At 61.5% G+C, this 12,818-nt stretch overlaps 1 protein-coding gene across 5 annotated transcripts; it reads right to left on the bottom strand.

The window, feature by feature from the left end:
• Nucleotides 1-3,884: 3,884 nt before the first annotated feature.
• On the bottom strand, nucleotides 3,885-10,488 carry RIN1 (Ras and Rab interactor 1). 5 transcript variants are annotated; one of them, XM_034777483.1, is made up of 10 exons: nucleotides 10,245-10,488; nucleotides 9,649-9,832; nucleotides 9,133-9,247; nucleotides 8,860-8,932; nucleotides 8,455-8,546; nucleotides 7,196-7,999; nucleotides 6,454-6,759; nucleotides 5,671-5,802; nucleotides 4,757-4,908; nucleotides 3,885-4,416 (listed from the first exon to the last, which is right to left on the bottom strand). In XM_034777483.1, exons 1-10 carry the CDS (start codon nucleotides 10,466-10,468, stop codon nucleotides 4,162-4,164), a joined length of 2,337 nt encoding a protein of 778 aa, XP_034633374.1. In that variant the 5' UTR covers nucleotides 10,469-10,488; the 3' UTR covers nucleotides 3,885-4,161. The 5 variants fall into 5 exon arrangements, with proteins under 5 accessions (XP_034633374.1, XP_034633375.1, XP_034633376.1 ...); XM_034777484.1 differs by lacking the exon at nucleotides 10,245-10,488 and adding an exon at nucleotides 10,017-10,186 and having other exon boundaries at nucleotides 9,649-9,780; XM_034777485.1 differs by lacking the exon at nucleotides 10,245-10,488 and adding an exon at nucleotides 10,017-10,172.
• Between the last annotated feature and the right edge of the window lie 2,330 nt (nucleotides 10,489-12,818).

Below are 12,818 nucleotides of genomic sequence, written 5' to 3'. Positions count from 1 at the left end.
ATGTTCCTGGCTGAAGGGAAAAAGGACAAGATAACGGTTTAAAGAAGTTACTAACAAGCTAGGCTTATAGCTGCCAAGAATGACTTAACTGCTTAAATGTAATCGTTATTTGCTTAGTAACTATTACCAGGGACGGGAGGGGTAGAGGGAGGAATGGGGGGGGAGAAAGGGAGGGCTAGAGGGGAAAGCGGGGGGATGAGGTTTAACTGCAAAATGTATAAAAGAAGAAAAACTGTTTCTGTTAGTGTGCTTGATTTGAGACGTGCCTGTCTCCTTGCACCGCTTTGAGATCTCAAATAAACTTTGTTTGCTTCTCCACCTGGTGTGCTTATTGGCGCGAAGCACACCGGGCAACGAACCCGCTGTTGCTGTCCTCGGGCACTCTGTGCCGGCAACAACGGTGTCCTGTTTGCTATGTCCTAGTACTCTGGGAAGCAATGGGGTGGGTGGATCGACATCTGTTGTGACCATGGGGACGGGAAAGAGAGGAGCTCCCTTCCCCTGCTCATTTATAGCATGGTCATATTGTCTGTGGTGATAGGAATGGACCGGTTGGAATGGCCGGTCTGAAGAACATGCCCGCATTGTGCCCTGCTCTGAGATCCATCAGAGCAACTCTTCTTGCCCTGAACTACGTGATGGTCCAGGTGGGCTCCCCAACCGAGCACAGATGCCTCCAGCAATATCGTTCCTGTCAGAAGGGCTGGGGCGAAGGGGACTCCTACCCAAACTGCAGCCAGGTGCTTCCCCAGTTGGGAGAGGAGGGAACCCTGGGTAGGAGTGCTCCCATCCAGTCTGGGCTGCGGGCTGTCCCCAGCTGAGCTTGCATGCAGCGTAGATGCAGTTTGGCAGGTGGTGTCACAAAAGGGCAAGAGGTTGCGTGGCCCAGCAGGGTCCCATCATTTGTGGAGTGAAGAGGACGGACGTATCGGTCGTGAGCCAAGTCCACGCCGGCAGCCCTAGACTCCATCTGGCGTGGCTTGGCAGGGTATGAGGGCTTCAGCCAGCGTTCCGGCAGTAACCCTGCCTTGTGCCAGGCTCCGCAGTAGCTCCTGAGAGATTCCTCAGCCTGGCCATAGAAGTGTTCAGATACAGCCCACAGGGAAAGGATCTGACTCCAAATATTTCCTTATCCCAGGAAGGAGGGCGGGGGCCTGGCCTAGCTCTCAGAGAGCTCAGCACCCGAGGACGTGTCCCCTAGATGGGCCCCAGGGATCCCAACTGGGCCACTGTGGGGCACTGTGTGGATTAGGAGAAGGGCCCCAGGGTCGGAGTAACGGGGCATATGGGGAGCATGAGTCCCTGTCCCGGGAGCACTGGGATACCCAAGAGAACTGCTCTGAACTCATGTCTGGGGCTGGGCTCTAGAACAGCGGACTGATGACTCAGGGCCCTTCGGCTAGGAGTCAGCCCATGACTCATGACTTGTCTGTCTCCAAAGTGGGGGCAGTGCTCAGGCCAGGGGGACCTGGCCCAATAGCCTGTGACAGCTCCCTGCAGTCAGTGGGGCCCATCCCTCCAGTCCTGGCTGCCTCTCCCATCCCCACACTCCTCCTCGCCCCCCGGAGCCCTACTTCCCCCCAAAAGCCTCACGTGCTGCCGGACTCCAGGCCAGTGCCCCGTCAGTGCAGCAGCTGCTGCCTGTGATGTGCTAAGCAGCAGCAGCAGGGGGCACCAGTGTCCCCACTCTGCCTACCCCGCCAGATGGGCCTGATTTCCCTCCCACTGGGGTTCTGCCCCCGGGTGCTAGGCACGTCCCTGAGGCTGTGCCATTGCTGCAAGGCCCTCGCCCGACAGGCAGGCCACCACAGGCCGGGGAGCTGGGCGTAGAGCCTCGGAGTCCAGCCACAGACAGAGCCGGGCATGGTACCTTGGGGGAAAACCGCAGTGAAACCTGCCAGGGCGCCCGCTTCACAGCTGGTGTCGGCCGAGCTCATCGCCCCCACCAGGGTTCCTGGCATCCCTCCTTCCCCCGTCCCCCTCCATTCCCCTCTCGTTCAGGGGTTCCCTGCCCCTCCCCCAAGCTCCTCCTTGCCAGGGGCTGTCTGCTCTCCCTCCCCCATACCAGGGGCCCCCATTCCTCGCCCCACCATGGGCTCTGTCAGTTCCCCCTCCCCCCACAGCGGGGGTTCCCCTTCATCACGGGTTCTGTCAGCTCCCCCTTCCCCCATACAAGGGGCCCCCATTCCCCGCCCCACCATGGGCTCTGTCAGTTCCCCCTCCCCCCACAGCAGGGGTTCCCCTTCCCCCCCATCACGGGTTCTGTCAGCTCCCCCTTCCCCCATACCCAGGGGCCCCCATTCCCCTCCCACCATGGGCTCTNCCTCTAACTTTCGCCTGAGCAGCTCCCCCTCCCCCCATACCAGGGGCACCCATTCCCCGCCCCACCATGGGCTCTGTCAGTTCCCCCCCCCCCCACAGCAGGGGTTCCCCTTCCCCCCCATCACGGGTTCTGTCAGCTCCCCCTTCCCCCATACCAGGGGCCCCCATTCCTCGCCCCACCATGGGCTCTGTCAGTTCCCCCTCCCCCCACAGCGGGGGTTCCCCTTCCCCCCCATCACGGGTTCTGTCAGCTCCCCCTTCCCCCATACCCAGGGGCCCCCATTCCCCTCCCACCATGGGCTCTGTCAGCTCCCCCTTCCCCCTGCCATGGGTCTGTCAGCTCCCCCTTCCCTCCATACCAGGGGCCCCCATTCTCCTCCCTGCCAAGGGGTCTGTCTGTCTGCCTTCCCCTCACACCAGAGCCCTCTTATTTCCACCCATGCCAGGGGCACTGTCTGTTCCTCCTCCTCTCCCACCATTTTCATTTCTTCTCTGTCTGTCCAGGAACTCAGTCACACAGGGTGTCAACGTCTCAAACTCCACCTGGAGGCTGGGCAGAGCTGAGATGATGGGGGGGTGTTGTGCTGGAAGGTGTTAATTGTTGTCAGCAGCAGAGGGACTTGAAGCCATGGCTCTGCTATCAGATGCTGGAGTTCCAGGGGCCTCCCATTTTCCCCTTTTGGTTTCTCTAATTTTCACCAACATCCATCGGCTCTTGCCCATTGATGCCTAGAATGTTCCTGGAAACGTTGGAATTGATTGTACGCAGTGTTCAAAAGTTATCTTGTTACAGATAGAGACAGCTAAACAGATTGGACGTTGTTCGGCCAATAAAGCAGACCCTACAATAATATCAACAGGAGAGTTTTGTGTTTGTATTTATCAAAAACATGGAATTTCAGAAAATAAAAAAAACAGACTTGAGTTAAAAACAAAGAATGCCACTCTTCAAACAAAGTAAATCTTTTTTACAAATAGTAAATAAAGTAGGCCCTACAATAATATTGATACAAGAGCATTTTGTTACAGAACTCCTTTTCTTGTAATATATGAACAAATTGTAAATTTGAGGGCTCGGACAAACCAGCCGTGTCGCTTTTGGGAGAATAAAAAATAAAAATTATTTTTTTCCCCAAAAAAATATTTAATAAAGTAGGCCCTACAAAAATACCATCAGCAGAAGAGGTTTTTGTGCCAGCAAATCCCCCTAATGTATGTACATTGATCATCTGTGTCACTAGAGAAAGAATCTCCCTCTCTCTCTCTCTTGCTCTCTCTTTTGGCATTTAACGGACTCTTATTCAAGTCAGGAGTGATTGTCACAAGCTGATACTCCCTGCCCCACCCCCAGAGTGAGGAAAAGGCTCCCCCAGAATCCCCTCCCCCCCGAGAGTGGAACAGGGAGGGGATTCTGGGGGAGCCTTTTCCTCACTCGGGGGGTGGGGCAGGGAGTATCAGCTTGTGACAATCACTCCTGACTTGAATAAGAGTCCGTTAAATGCCAAAAGAGAGAGCAAGAGAGAGAGAGAGGGAGATTCNATCCCAATTGATCCCTGCCCCACCCCCAGAGTGAGGAAAAGGCTCCCCCAGAATCCCCTCCCCCCGAGAGTGGAACAGGGAGGGGCTACCTGGGACAGACATTCCTTCCACACTGCTGCAGGTCTTATTCACCCTGTTTTACATAAGGGGGAAACTGAGGCACCAAGAGGGAAGTGGTCATAAAGCCAGTCACAGCAGAGCTTGGACTAGAACCCAGGAGACCTCACTCCCAGCCCCCCTGCTCTAACCTATTAGACCCCACTCCCCTCCTAGAGCTGGGACAGAACCAGGCATCCCAGATCAGAGGGGTTCATCCAGGTCGACAGCCGCTTCGCGGAGCAGCCTGTGTGGGGTTCCCGGCCCAGGTCCCATCTCCCCGGGGTGGCGGTACTGGGCCGGGTGCTCCTGGGGCTGGCGCTGGCCCTCAGGGTGCAGGGGGAGACTGTTGTCTGTGGGGTGCCTCTGTAGCTGCTCCGCCATCCCCTGAGCTCCCAGCGCAGGTGTGGTGGAGTGGCACCCACTGCAGGGGGCCTGGGTTTTCTCAGGCCGTGGGTCCTGGAAGGCAGAGCAAGTCAGGGACTTAGTGGGCATGTGGTGGGGGGAGGGACTAAGAGTGGCAGGGATCAATTGGGATGGGGGCAGGGACTGAGTGGGCACTGAGGCAGATGGGGTGACATGGGGGATAGGGACTGAGCAGGCGTGAGGGGTGATGGGGGGACTGTGCAGGCAGTGGGGAGGGGTAAGGAAGGGGGTAGGGATGAAGTGGAGAGTAGACAGGGGAGGGGTCAGGAGGGGTCAGGAGTTGGGTGGATAGCAGGGAGGGGAGGGGGCAGGGACTGGGTGGGTAGCAGGGAGTCCCCGTCAATGACTCCCCCCAGAGCACCTCCCCACGTACCTGGCATGGGCTCCCAGGGGGCCGCCCTGAGGGGCTCTGGTGCTGCCAACTCAGGGCTCTCTGGACATCAGGGCGCAACTCCATGGGCTCCTCTTCATGGAAACGCCCCAGCAGGGCCAGGCTGGCCTGGAGAGTGGTCAGGTAATAGCCCCCTGGGGGAGGATGGGGCGTAGATTGTCAGGCCAGAAGGGCCCATGGGGATTCTCTAGGCTGCCCCCCTCTCTGCACAGGGCTGCCCTGAATTGATTCCTGGAAGAACTAGCACGGATCTCAGAAAAACATCCCACCCTGCTTTAGACACTGCCAGTGAGGGAGAATGGGAGGCTGTTCCCCCGATTAATTCCCCTCACTTACAAAGGTGCACCTTATTGCCAGTCTGAATTTGTCCAGCTTCAGCTTCCAGCCCTTGGTTCTTGCTAGACCTTTGGCTGCTAGACTGAGGAGCCGTCTGCTCTCCCGTTTCTGTTCCCCACGTAGGTACTTGGACTGGGATCACTCTTAGCCTTTTCTCTGTCAAACTAAACAGATCGAGCTCCTGGGGTCTCTCACTCTGAGGCCTGTTCTCTGAGCCTTTAGTCATGCTCGTGGCTCTTCTCTGAGCCCTCCAATTTACCAGCATCCCTCTTGCATTGTGGGCACCAGGACTGGACGCGGGATTCCAGCAGCAGCCGCACCAGCACCACACATGGAGGTAACAGAACTTCCCTTCTCCTAGTCGAGATTCCCCTGTTTACACACCCCAGGATCGCAGAGCTCAGGTTCAGAGGATTAGGTGGGTCCCTCCCATTTAGGGAAGTAAACGGACTCAGGGATTTTCCCCTCTAGGGGGCACCATCTCTGATCTGGCCCCAGGGACTGACTGGCTCAGGGGGACAAGGAAAAAGGGTAGTGGAGGGCCTAGGAGTCTCCCTTACCTTCCCCCAGGAGCTGGCTGGGCTCCATCAGCTCCATCATGTACTCAGCCTCCATGAGCAACTGGGGCAGGTCGCACTGAGCCAGGATGAAGCTCAGAACCGGCAAGAACTCGTCCGCCCCATAGCTCCCATCTGAGGGGAAGAGGGGACAAGTGAGTGGGTGCTGGCAGGGATGTAGCAGGAACACAGGGGGATCAGGAGGGGGGGTCCCGGCAGCAGGGGATGCAGGCGGCATTGGGAGCACGAGCTGGGGGAGCGGGGCTCCCAGCAGTAGGGGGCTGTGGGCAGCATGGAGAGCACAGGCTGGGCAGGGATGGGGGAGGAATCCCAGAATCCGGGGAGGCATGGGGTGAGGTGCACAGGCGGGGGGACTGGGGAGGGAGGGGTGGGGGGGCCCTGGGTGGATATGTGAGATGGGGGAGGGGCACAGGGGTCGGTTATGGGGATGGGGGGAGGATCAGGAGGTTGTAGGAATGAGTAGGTTGCAGGTGAGGGAGGGGGCCAGGCTGGGTGATATGGGAATGGTGCTGGGGAACAGGGGGCCATATGGGGGTTGTCTGTACTTGGGGACAGATCTATGGCTGCAGAGATGCTCTCCTAGGCCTGGGGGCTGGGCGAGGAAGAGCGGAGGGGGAGGGGACATGCAGGTTAGGCTGGTAGGGAAGGCTGTGCGGGGGGGGGGGACGGGACCCCCCATGGCTCTGCAGACACCTTTGCAGCCCTGCAGGAGCAGCATCACATGGGCGAGGGAGGGGAGGGGGGAAGGGATGAAGGGATCCGTACCCGGGGCTGCCCCCATGGCTCGGTAGACACCCTTGCAGGCCTGCAGCAGCAGTGTCACCTGGGTGCTGGGCGAATAGGCATGCAGAAGCTGCAGCAGTTTGCGCTGTGCCCGCTGGGTGTCATGGGGGCTAGGCAGGGTCGCCCGTGCTGGGAAGGCACCAGGGCCCCGCTCCCGCACCAGCCGCAGGTTCTCCTGGAGCTGGCCCAGGGACCCATCTGCCACGTGTAGCCTGCGCAGCCGTGATGCCAGCACTGGTTTGAGAGGCTTCAGCACACAACGATGTAGGGCCCGTTCCAGCACAGCGTCTGCGGGGTAGGAGTGGGTTACATGGGCTAGAGCCAGAGCCAGGAGTCCTGGCTCCCAGCCCCACTGCTCTAACCCACTAGGCCCCACTCCCCTCCCTGAGCTGGGAATAGAACCCAGGTGTCCTGGTTCCTCTCCCGCCCCAGCTCTAACCCACTAGACCGCATTCCCCTTCCTGAACTGGGAATAGAACCCAGGCATCCTGGCTCTCCCCCGCTCCAACCCCCTAGACTCCATCCTACTCTTAGAACCCAGGAGTCCTGGCTCCCAGCCACCCCTACTCTAACCACTACACCCCACTCGCCTCCCAGAGCCGGGGACAGAACCCAGGAGTCCTAGCTCCCAGCCCCACAGCTCTAACCCAGTAGACCCCATACCCATCCCAGAGCTGGGAACAGAACTCAGGCATCCTGGATCCCTCCCCCCAGCCCCACTCACCCAGCCTGTGGTCAGGCAGCAGCGTGGGGCTCGGCAGCTCCAGGGCTGGGCTGTGCAGCAGCTGGGCCTTGGTGTGGGTCAGGAAGGTCCGGACGGGGCTCAGCAGCTCGTGGCTGGACCGCCACTCCCCCCCGCCACCCCTCACTAGGGTCAGGAAATCCTGGACGCTGGCTCCCAGCCTGGTGCTCCGGTCCCGCGCCAGCCCCTCCACGGCCCGTGCCAGCTGTTTCTCAGGGGCCAGCACTGCCAGGACGGCATCGCTCATGGAGCGCAGGGGGGCACGGGGGCGGCGCTGGGCAGGAGGTGAGGGGGCACGGGGACCCCCACCCCCCTCGCTCTCTGAGCCACTGGGGGACCCGCTGTCCAGCTCCTGCAGGGATGGGAGGCTGCTCCCGGCTGGCTTGGGATTAAGGGGCTCCCCAGCCCGCTGGGGCACCCGATACCCCGACATGCTGAGCGATGTGTACTGGCCCGGCTCTCGGCGCGGGGTGGGGAGCATCCCAGTCTGGCTGGAAGGGATGGGGGGCGGTGGCTTGGGGGGTGGTGAGAGAGGGCTGGAGGTCTCGGTGGACACCCGCACTTTAATGCTGCGCTTGAAGTCGTCCCGCCGTGAGCCTCCATCCCTGCCCTGGAACAGGGGGTTCAGGAAGCCCAGCGCCCCGTTGCCCAGGCCACAGTCCAGCTCCCTTGGGCTCCGCGTGGGGATTGCACCCAGCTGGCCAGCTGCAGGGGCAGCTTCCTCACAGAGTGGGGGCTCAGGCGACTCCGGGGGGTCCTTGGCATTGAGAGAAGAGCTCCAGAACTCTGGGGAGGCGGGGAGGAAACAAGGGGTCAGCACTGAGGAGAGGCCATGGGCTTTCCCCTCTAGGGGGCGCTGGCTCTGATCCAGCCCCAAGGTGGGAGGCCTGGCTGGCTCAGGGGGGCAGAATGGGATATGAGCCTTTCCCCTCTAGGGAGTGCCAGCTCCAATCTGGCCCCAGGCCGGGGGAGAGGGGAACTAGAGGAGGAAGGGATGGGAGGGATTTCCCAGCTACCTGGGGGGTGCAGGGAGGAGGTGCAGGTGATGGGGGAAGGGGAGTGGCTGTGGGGATGGGGGTAATGGGGTGGAAATGGGGCACAGAGAGAGGATGGGCAGGGAGGGACCAGGGGGACTGACGGGAGAGGAAGGATCAGGGAGATCAGTGTAGGGGCCACTGAGATGTGAGGGGGGGCGCTGAGGGAGGGGTCCAGGGGGAAGGGCTGGGGGGGGTGTCACTCACCGAGGCCCAGGTGGGAAATGGCCTCCAGTTCCTTGTGTGACACCGCCTGCTGGATGGGTTGGGGCAGGCGCAGGGCGACCGGGAGAACCTCCCTAGGGGGACAGTGCATCAGGCTCTGACAGCAGGCCCAGGGCTCCCTCCTCCCTCAGGGATATTCCCCCAATTCCCTTCTGCCCCTCCTCGGGCACTCCCACAATTCCCTTCTGCCCCTCCCCCTTGGGCACTTCCCCAATCCTCTTCTGCCCTTTGCCCTCTCCCCCAGGGCTGCCCCAACGCCCCCTGTCCTATAACCCCTCTGCTGTCCCCCACTGCCCCGGGCACTACAGGATCTCAGTCTACTGGGAGCAGGGGAGAGCTGAAGCTCGGGGGCTCAGATTTGGGGATGTCCCCCATCCTCCCACTCACCGGCTCTGGCAGTAGGAGGCCACCAGGTGCAGCAGGTCTGGGAAACTCCAGGATGAGCCCTCTAGAGAGATGCCTGCAAAGAGAAGGCCCCTCAGACCCTGCAGCGCTAGGAGGCGCTCTCCCCTGGCAGTCAGTACTTGCCTACTGGCCAAGTGCAGCGCTAGGGGGTACCGTACTGCAGGAGCTGGGGAGCTCAGTAGGGCCCCAGATGCAGGGCTGTGTGTAGGCGTGGTGCTCCCTGGGGGGCACAGGGCAGCGCAGACGCATCCCTACCTGCTGCTTTCTCTTGCAGGCAGTAGCTAGCGACGAAGGCCGGGGCCAAGTCATCTAGGAGGCGCAAGCAGAGCACCCGGCGTCGGTGTGTGTTCGATCGGCGCACCAGGAATGTCTGGGGCAGGAATGGGGCACCCATCAGCAGGGGCTACCAGGGGCTGGGGATTTGGAACATTTCCCGATATCCACCCCCTTCCCTGCTCAGCCCCATGGACCCGTCCAGTGTGGGATTCCCCCCCCCCCCCACCCATAAATCCATCCAGTGTGGGATCCCCCCCCCCCAGACCCCCCGGCCCCCCCCCCCGCGGGCTTCCCCCCCCCCCCATCAGCCTCATGGACCCCATCTGGCCTGGGTTTTGTCCCCCATCCCCAGTCAGAGCCATGGACCCATCCAGCCCTGTATCATTCGCCTCCCCAGATGAGCCGTAGGGGCCATCCTGCATGATCCCCCCCCTCAGACCAATGGACCCATCTCCCCCAGTGTCCAGCCCGGCAGAGGCACCCCTGAGCCCTCACCCCGGGGGGCTCACGCTGCAGGATGTGCAGGGCGGTGGCAGAGTTGAGGCTCAGCTGCAGCCAGACAGACTGGGTGAGGAGCAGGCGATCCAGGAGGCTGACGTTGTTCGGAGACCCCCGTGCTGGTCTGGGCTGGGGGAAGACGTGTGGGTCTGGGACATCATACACAGGGCCACGCCCCAGACTGAGGAGGGACAGACAGAGCTGTGAGGAGGGCGGGGAGCCTCTAGCACTAAGGGCCAGAGCATGGAACCCAGGAGTCCGGGATCCCAGCCCCACCTGTTTTAACCCACTAGCCCCTCGCTGGGATAGAACTCAGGAGTCCTGGCTCCCCCCCACCTCCCTGTCCCCAGGCCCCTCTGCCATACCCGTCTGGCTGGTCCGGGGGCTCCATCTCGGCTGGGTGACCAGGCTGCGGAGACAGGCTCCCTCTGCCAGAAACAGGAGCTGCTGTTAACCCTTAGCGCCCCCCTTCCCCTGGTACCAACTCCTCTGGGCCCCCAGGGGCGGCTGAGTGTGGGGCAGCCCAGCATGACGCCAGCCCTGAAACGCTACCGGGAAGCTGCAGGAGGAGCAGGAAGGGGCACGACTCATACCCACGTGGCCCTTGCTGGGAATATGCTTCTCCCCAGGGCATGGAGCGCTGGCGGGGCGCTGAGATGCAGCCGCCTCTGGGGTGGTGCGCGGGGGCTGCTTGTACCGGGAGCTCAGTAGGAGAGGGGGGGATTCCTACACAGGGCGGGCTGCGGCAGCGGCTACACAGTGCCCCGGCTCCGCGGGACGGGGGAGCTGTTCGTGCCTGGGCCAGGAATGCGCACATCGGCTCTGACTCACCGTCACACCCAGCCCTGGCACAGGGCTGGGCCGGGCTGAGCCAGAGCCAGCCCCAGCCCGCGGCAGGGACAGACGGGCTCCCCCCCCGCAGCGCAGTCACGTTTCCAAGGCAAAGCTGTCTGGGCTGGCACAGCCCATGCGGGGGCGCAGATCTAATCAGCAACCCAGCCCCGGGGCAGGGGGAACGGAGGGGAACCAGGAACAGACACCAGCCTCCCAGCTTGCCCATTTTGTACAGGGGTAAACTGAGGCACGGAGAAGGGTTGTGCTCAAGCGGGCTGCGGATAGAGCCCAGGAGTAGTAGTTCTCAGCCCCTCTGTTCTAACCCACTAGTGACTAGACCCTAATCCCTGAGCTAAAAATAGAACCCAGGCGTCCTAGCCCCCTGCTCTTACTCACTAGACCCCACTCTTTTCCCAGATGAGGAGCTAGAACCCAGGAGTCCCGGCTCCCAGCCCCCCTCCCACTAGACACCCCTCCTCTCCCAGGTCTGGGATAGAACCCAGGAGTCCTAGCTCCCAGCACCCTGCTCTAGAGACTCTCTCCCATCTGGAAGAGGAGTAGTAAGGTCAATCTGAGGGCTGCAGGCCAGGTGTGTACTTATAATCACAGGGAAATGGAGCGTGGGGGGGCAGGGCAGTAGATGGAGGAGCGGGGGGTGGGGGTGGGGGGAGATTAGCAAAAAATGGAAAATCCATCAGGACCAAGCCAGATCCCAGCTCTCCTGCTCTCAGCTCCCTCCCAGATCCCACCCCCCATCTCAGTCCCCCCAGGTCCTGAGCTATAAATAACTGCTGGGCTGCTCCCTCCCTGCCGGAGTGAAGTTTTGATGTGACTGGAGCTGACATCGTGGCTCATCCTGGGGGAGTCCCCAGTGCTCCCCTGCCACTCCCCCACTGCCCCCCCCCCACGGCCCCCCCCCCACAAGCCCTTACCTGGCAGTGCCCTCTTCCCGCTATCCCTTCGCTGCCTGCAGTGTCGTTATTAATTCATTATTCCCTTCGCTCCCACGTCGGACTCAGATGCACTGGGCTCTGAGCATGTCTGGGGCGCCAGCCAAACCTGGCAGCTGCCTGGCCGCCCCCAGACACCAGGGGTCCTGGGCACCACCCCCCATGGACTTGCTTTATCTTGGGTTTTGTATCTGTCCCCAACCCCCACCTAAGAGCCCTGCCCAGATGCCCTATCCCTTCACCCTGACATCAGGGAGGCCACAGTGGCTCCCACTACAGGGAGGGAAACTGAGGCACAAACAGGGGCATGGACTCTGCCACTGTCAGACAGCCAACTGGGAAGAGAACCTAGGGGTCCTGGCTTCCAGCCAGCACCCCCCTCCCCAACCCAGTGGACCCCACAGTCCTTCCAAGACTGATAGAACCCAGGAGTCCTGGATCCCAGACCCCAATCAGCTGGGCATGCAGAGAAGGGAGATGAGCCATGGGGAGGGGAGTGGGGTGTTGGAATCCAGGAGATCAGTTCTCTGCACAACTCATGGGGTGTCAGGCTAAAGCCCCAATGTGGGGAGGGACTAGTAGAGACCCCCTGTGGGCAGTTGGCAGGAGGCTTTGAAAGTCCAGCATGGGGCAGAACAAAGATCGGGGTGGGATTCCCAGGTTTGTGACAGATCCCCCCCACCCCGTGACCCAGTTCAACTCACCCTAAGGCCCTTGTAGTCTCTCCAGAGCCTGTGAAGTTGGGGTGCAGCGCTGGCTGGGCTCATGCAGAAGGGACGGGAGGGATCCCCCATTTTCATTTTCCCCCTTGCTCTGCTGAGGAGCGCTGGAGTGGTGCAGGCAGCTGCGCTTCTTGGTGTGCTGGGGGAGGCCTGGCTGAGAACGGGCACAGCCCAGACACGAGGCCCCCAGGTTGTCGGCCACATGAGCGGCTCCCAGCAGTACGGTCTGGCCAGGGACTGGGAGGGGCCCTGTCTTTCCCGAGGGAAAGGAAGGCTGGAAAAGGGGCAACAGTGCGGGTTGGGAGAGTTGGGGGGGGTCCCAAAGGTGCTGCCACTTGGGGGAAAGAAGCCAGGGTGTGCGTCCCAGAATCAGAGCAGGTTGGAGGTGGGGGTGCCCTGATGCTGCAGTGACCCCCCCCCCCCCCAAGGGGTGGGGGCCGCCGTTCTTGGGGGGCCCAGAGACAAAGGGCGGCGGACACTGCTGGGGGGGGGGGCTGCTGGCTTAGAGCTGGGAACCCTCTGTGCCCCAGCAAGGGGACACCCCACTCACCCCCCATCCCCAGCCCACCCTGGGGCTGGAACGGAGCTGGCGTCCCCTAGAAGAGAAAAGCCCCATGTCCCACTCCCCAGCATACACTGAAATGAATCAAAGGGCCAAGAA

This window comes from Trachemys scripta, chromosome 7, assembly GCF_013100865.1.
Source record: "Trachemys scripta elegans isolate TJP31775 chromosome 7, CAS_Tse_1.0, whole genome shotgun sequence".
Classification (NCBI taxonomy): domain Eukaryota; kingdom Metazoa; phylum Chordata; order Testudines; family Emydidae; genus Trachemys; species Trachemys scripta.
Note: the sequence above shows the minus strand (reverse complement) of the source record. Positions and strands in the feature narration are given on the sequence as shown.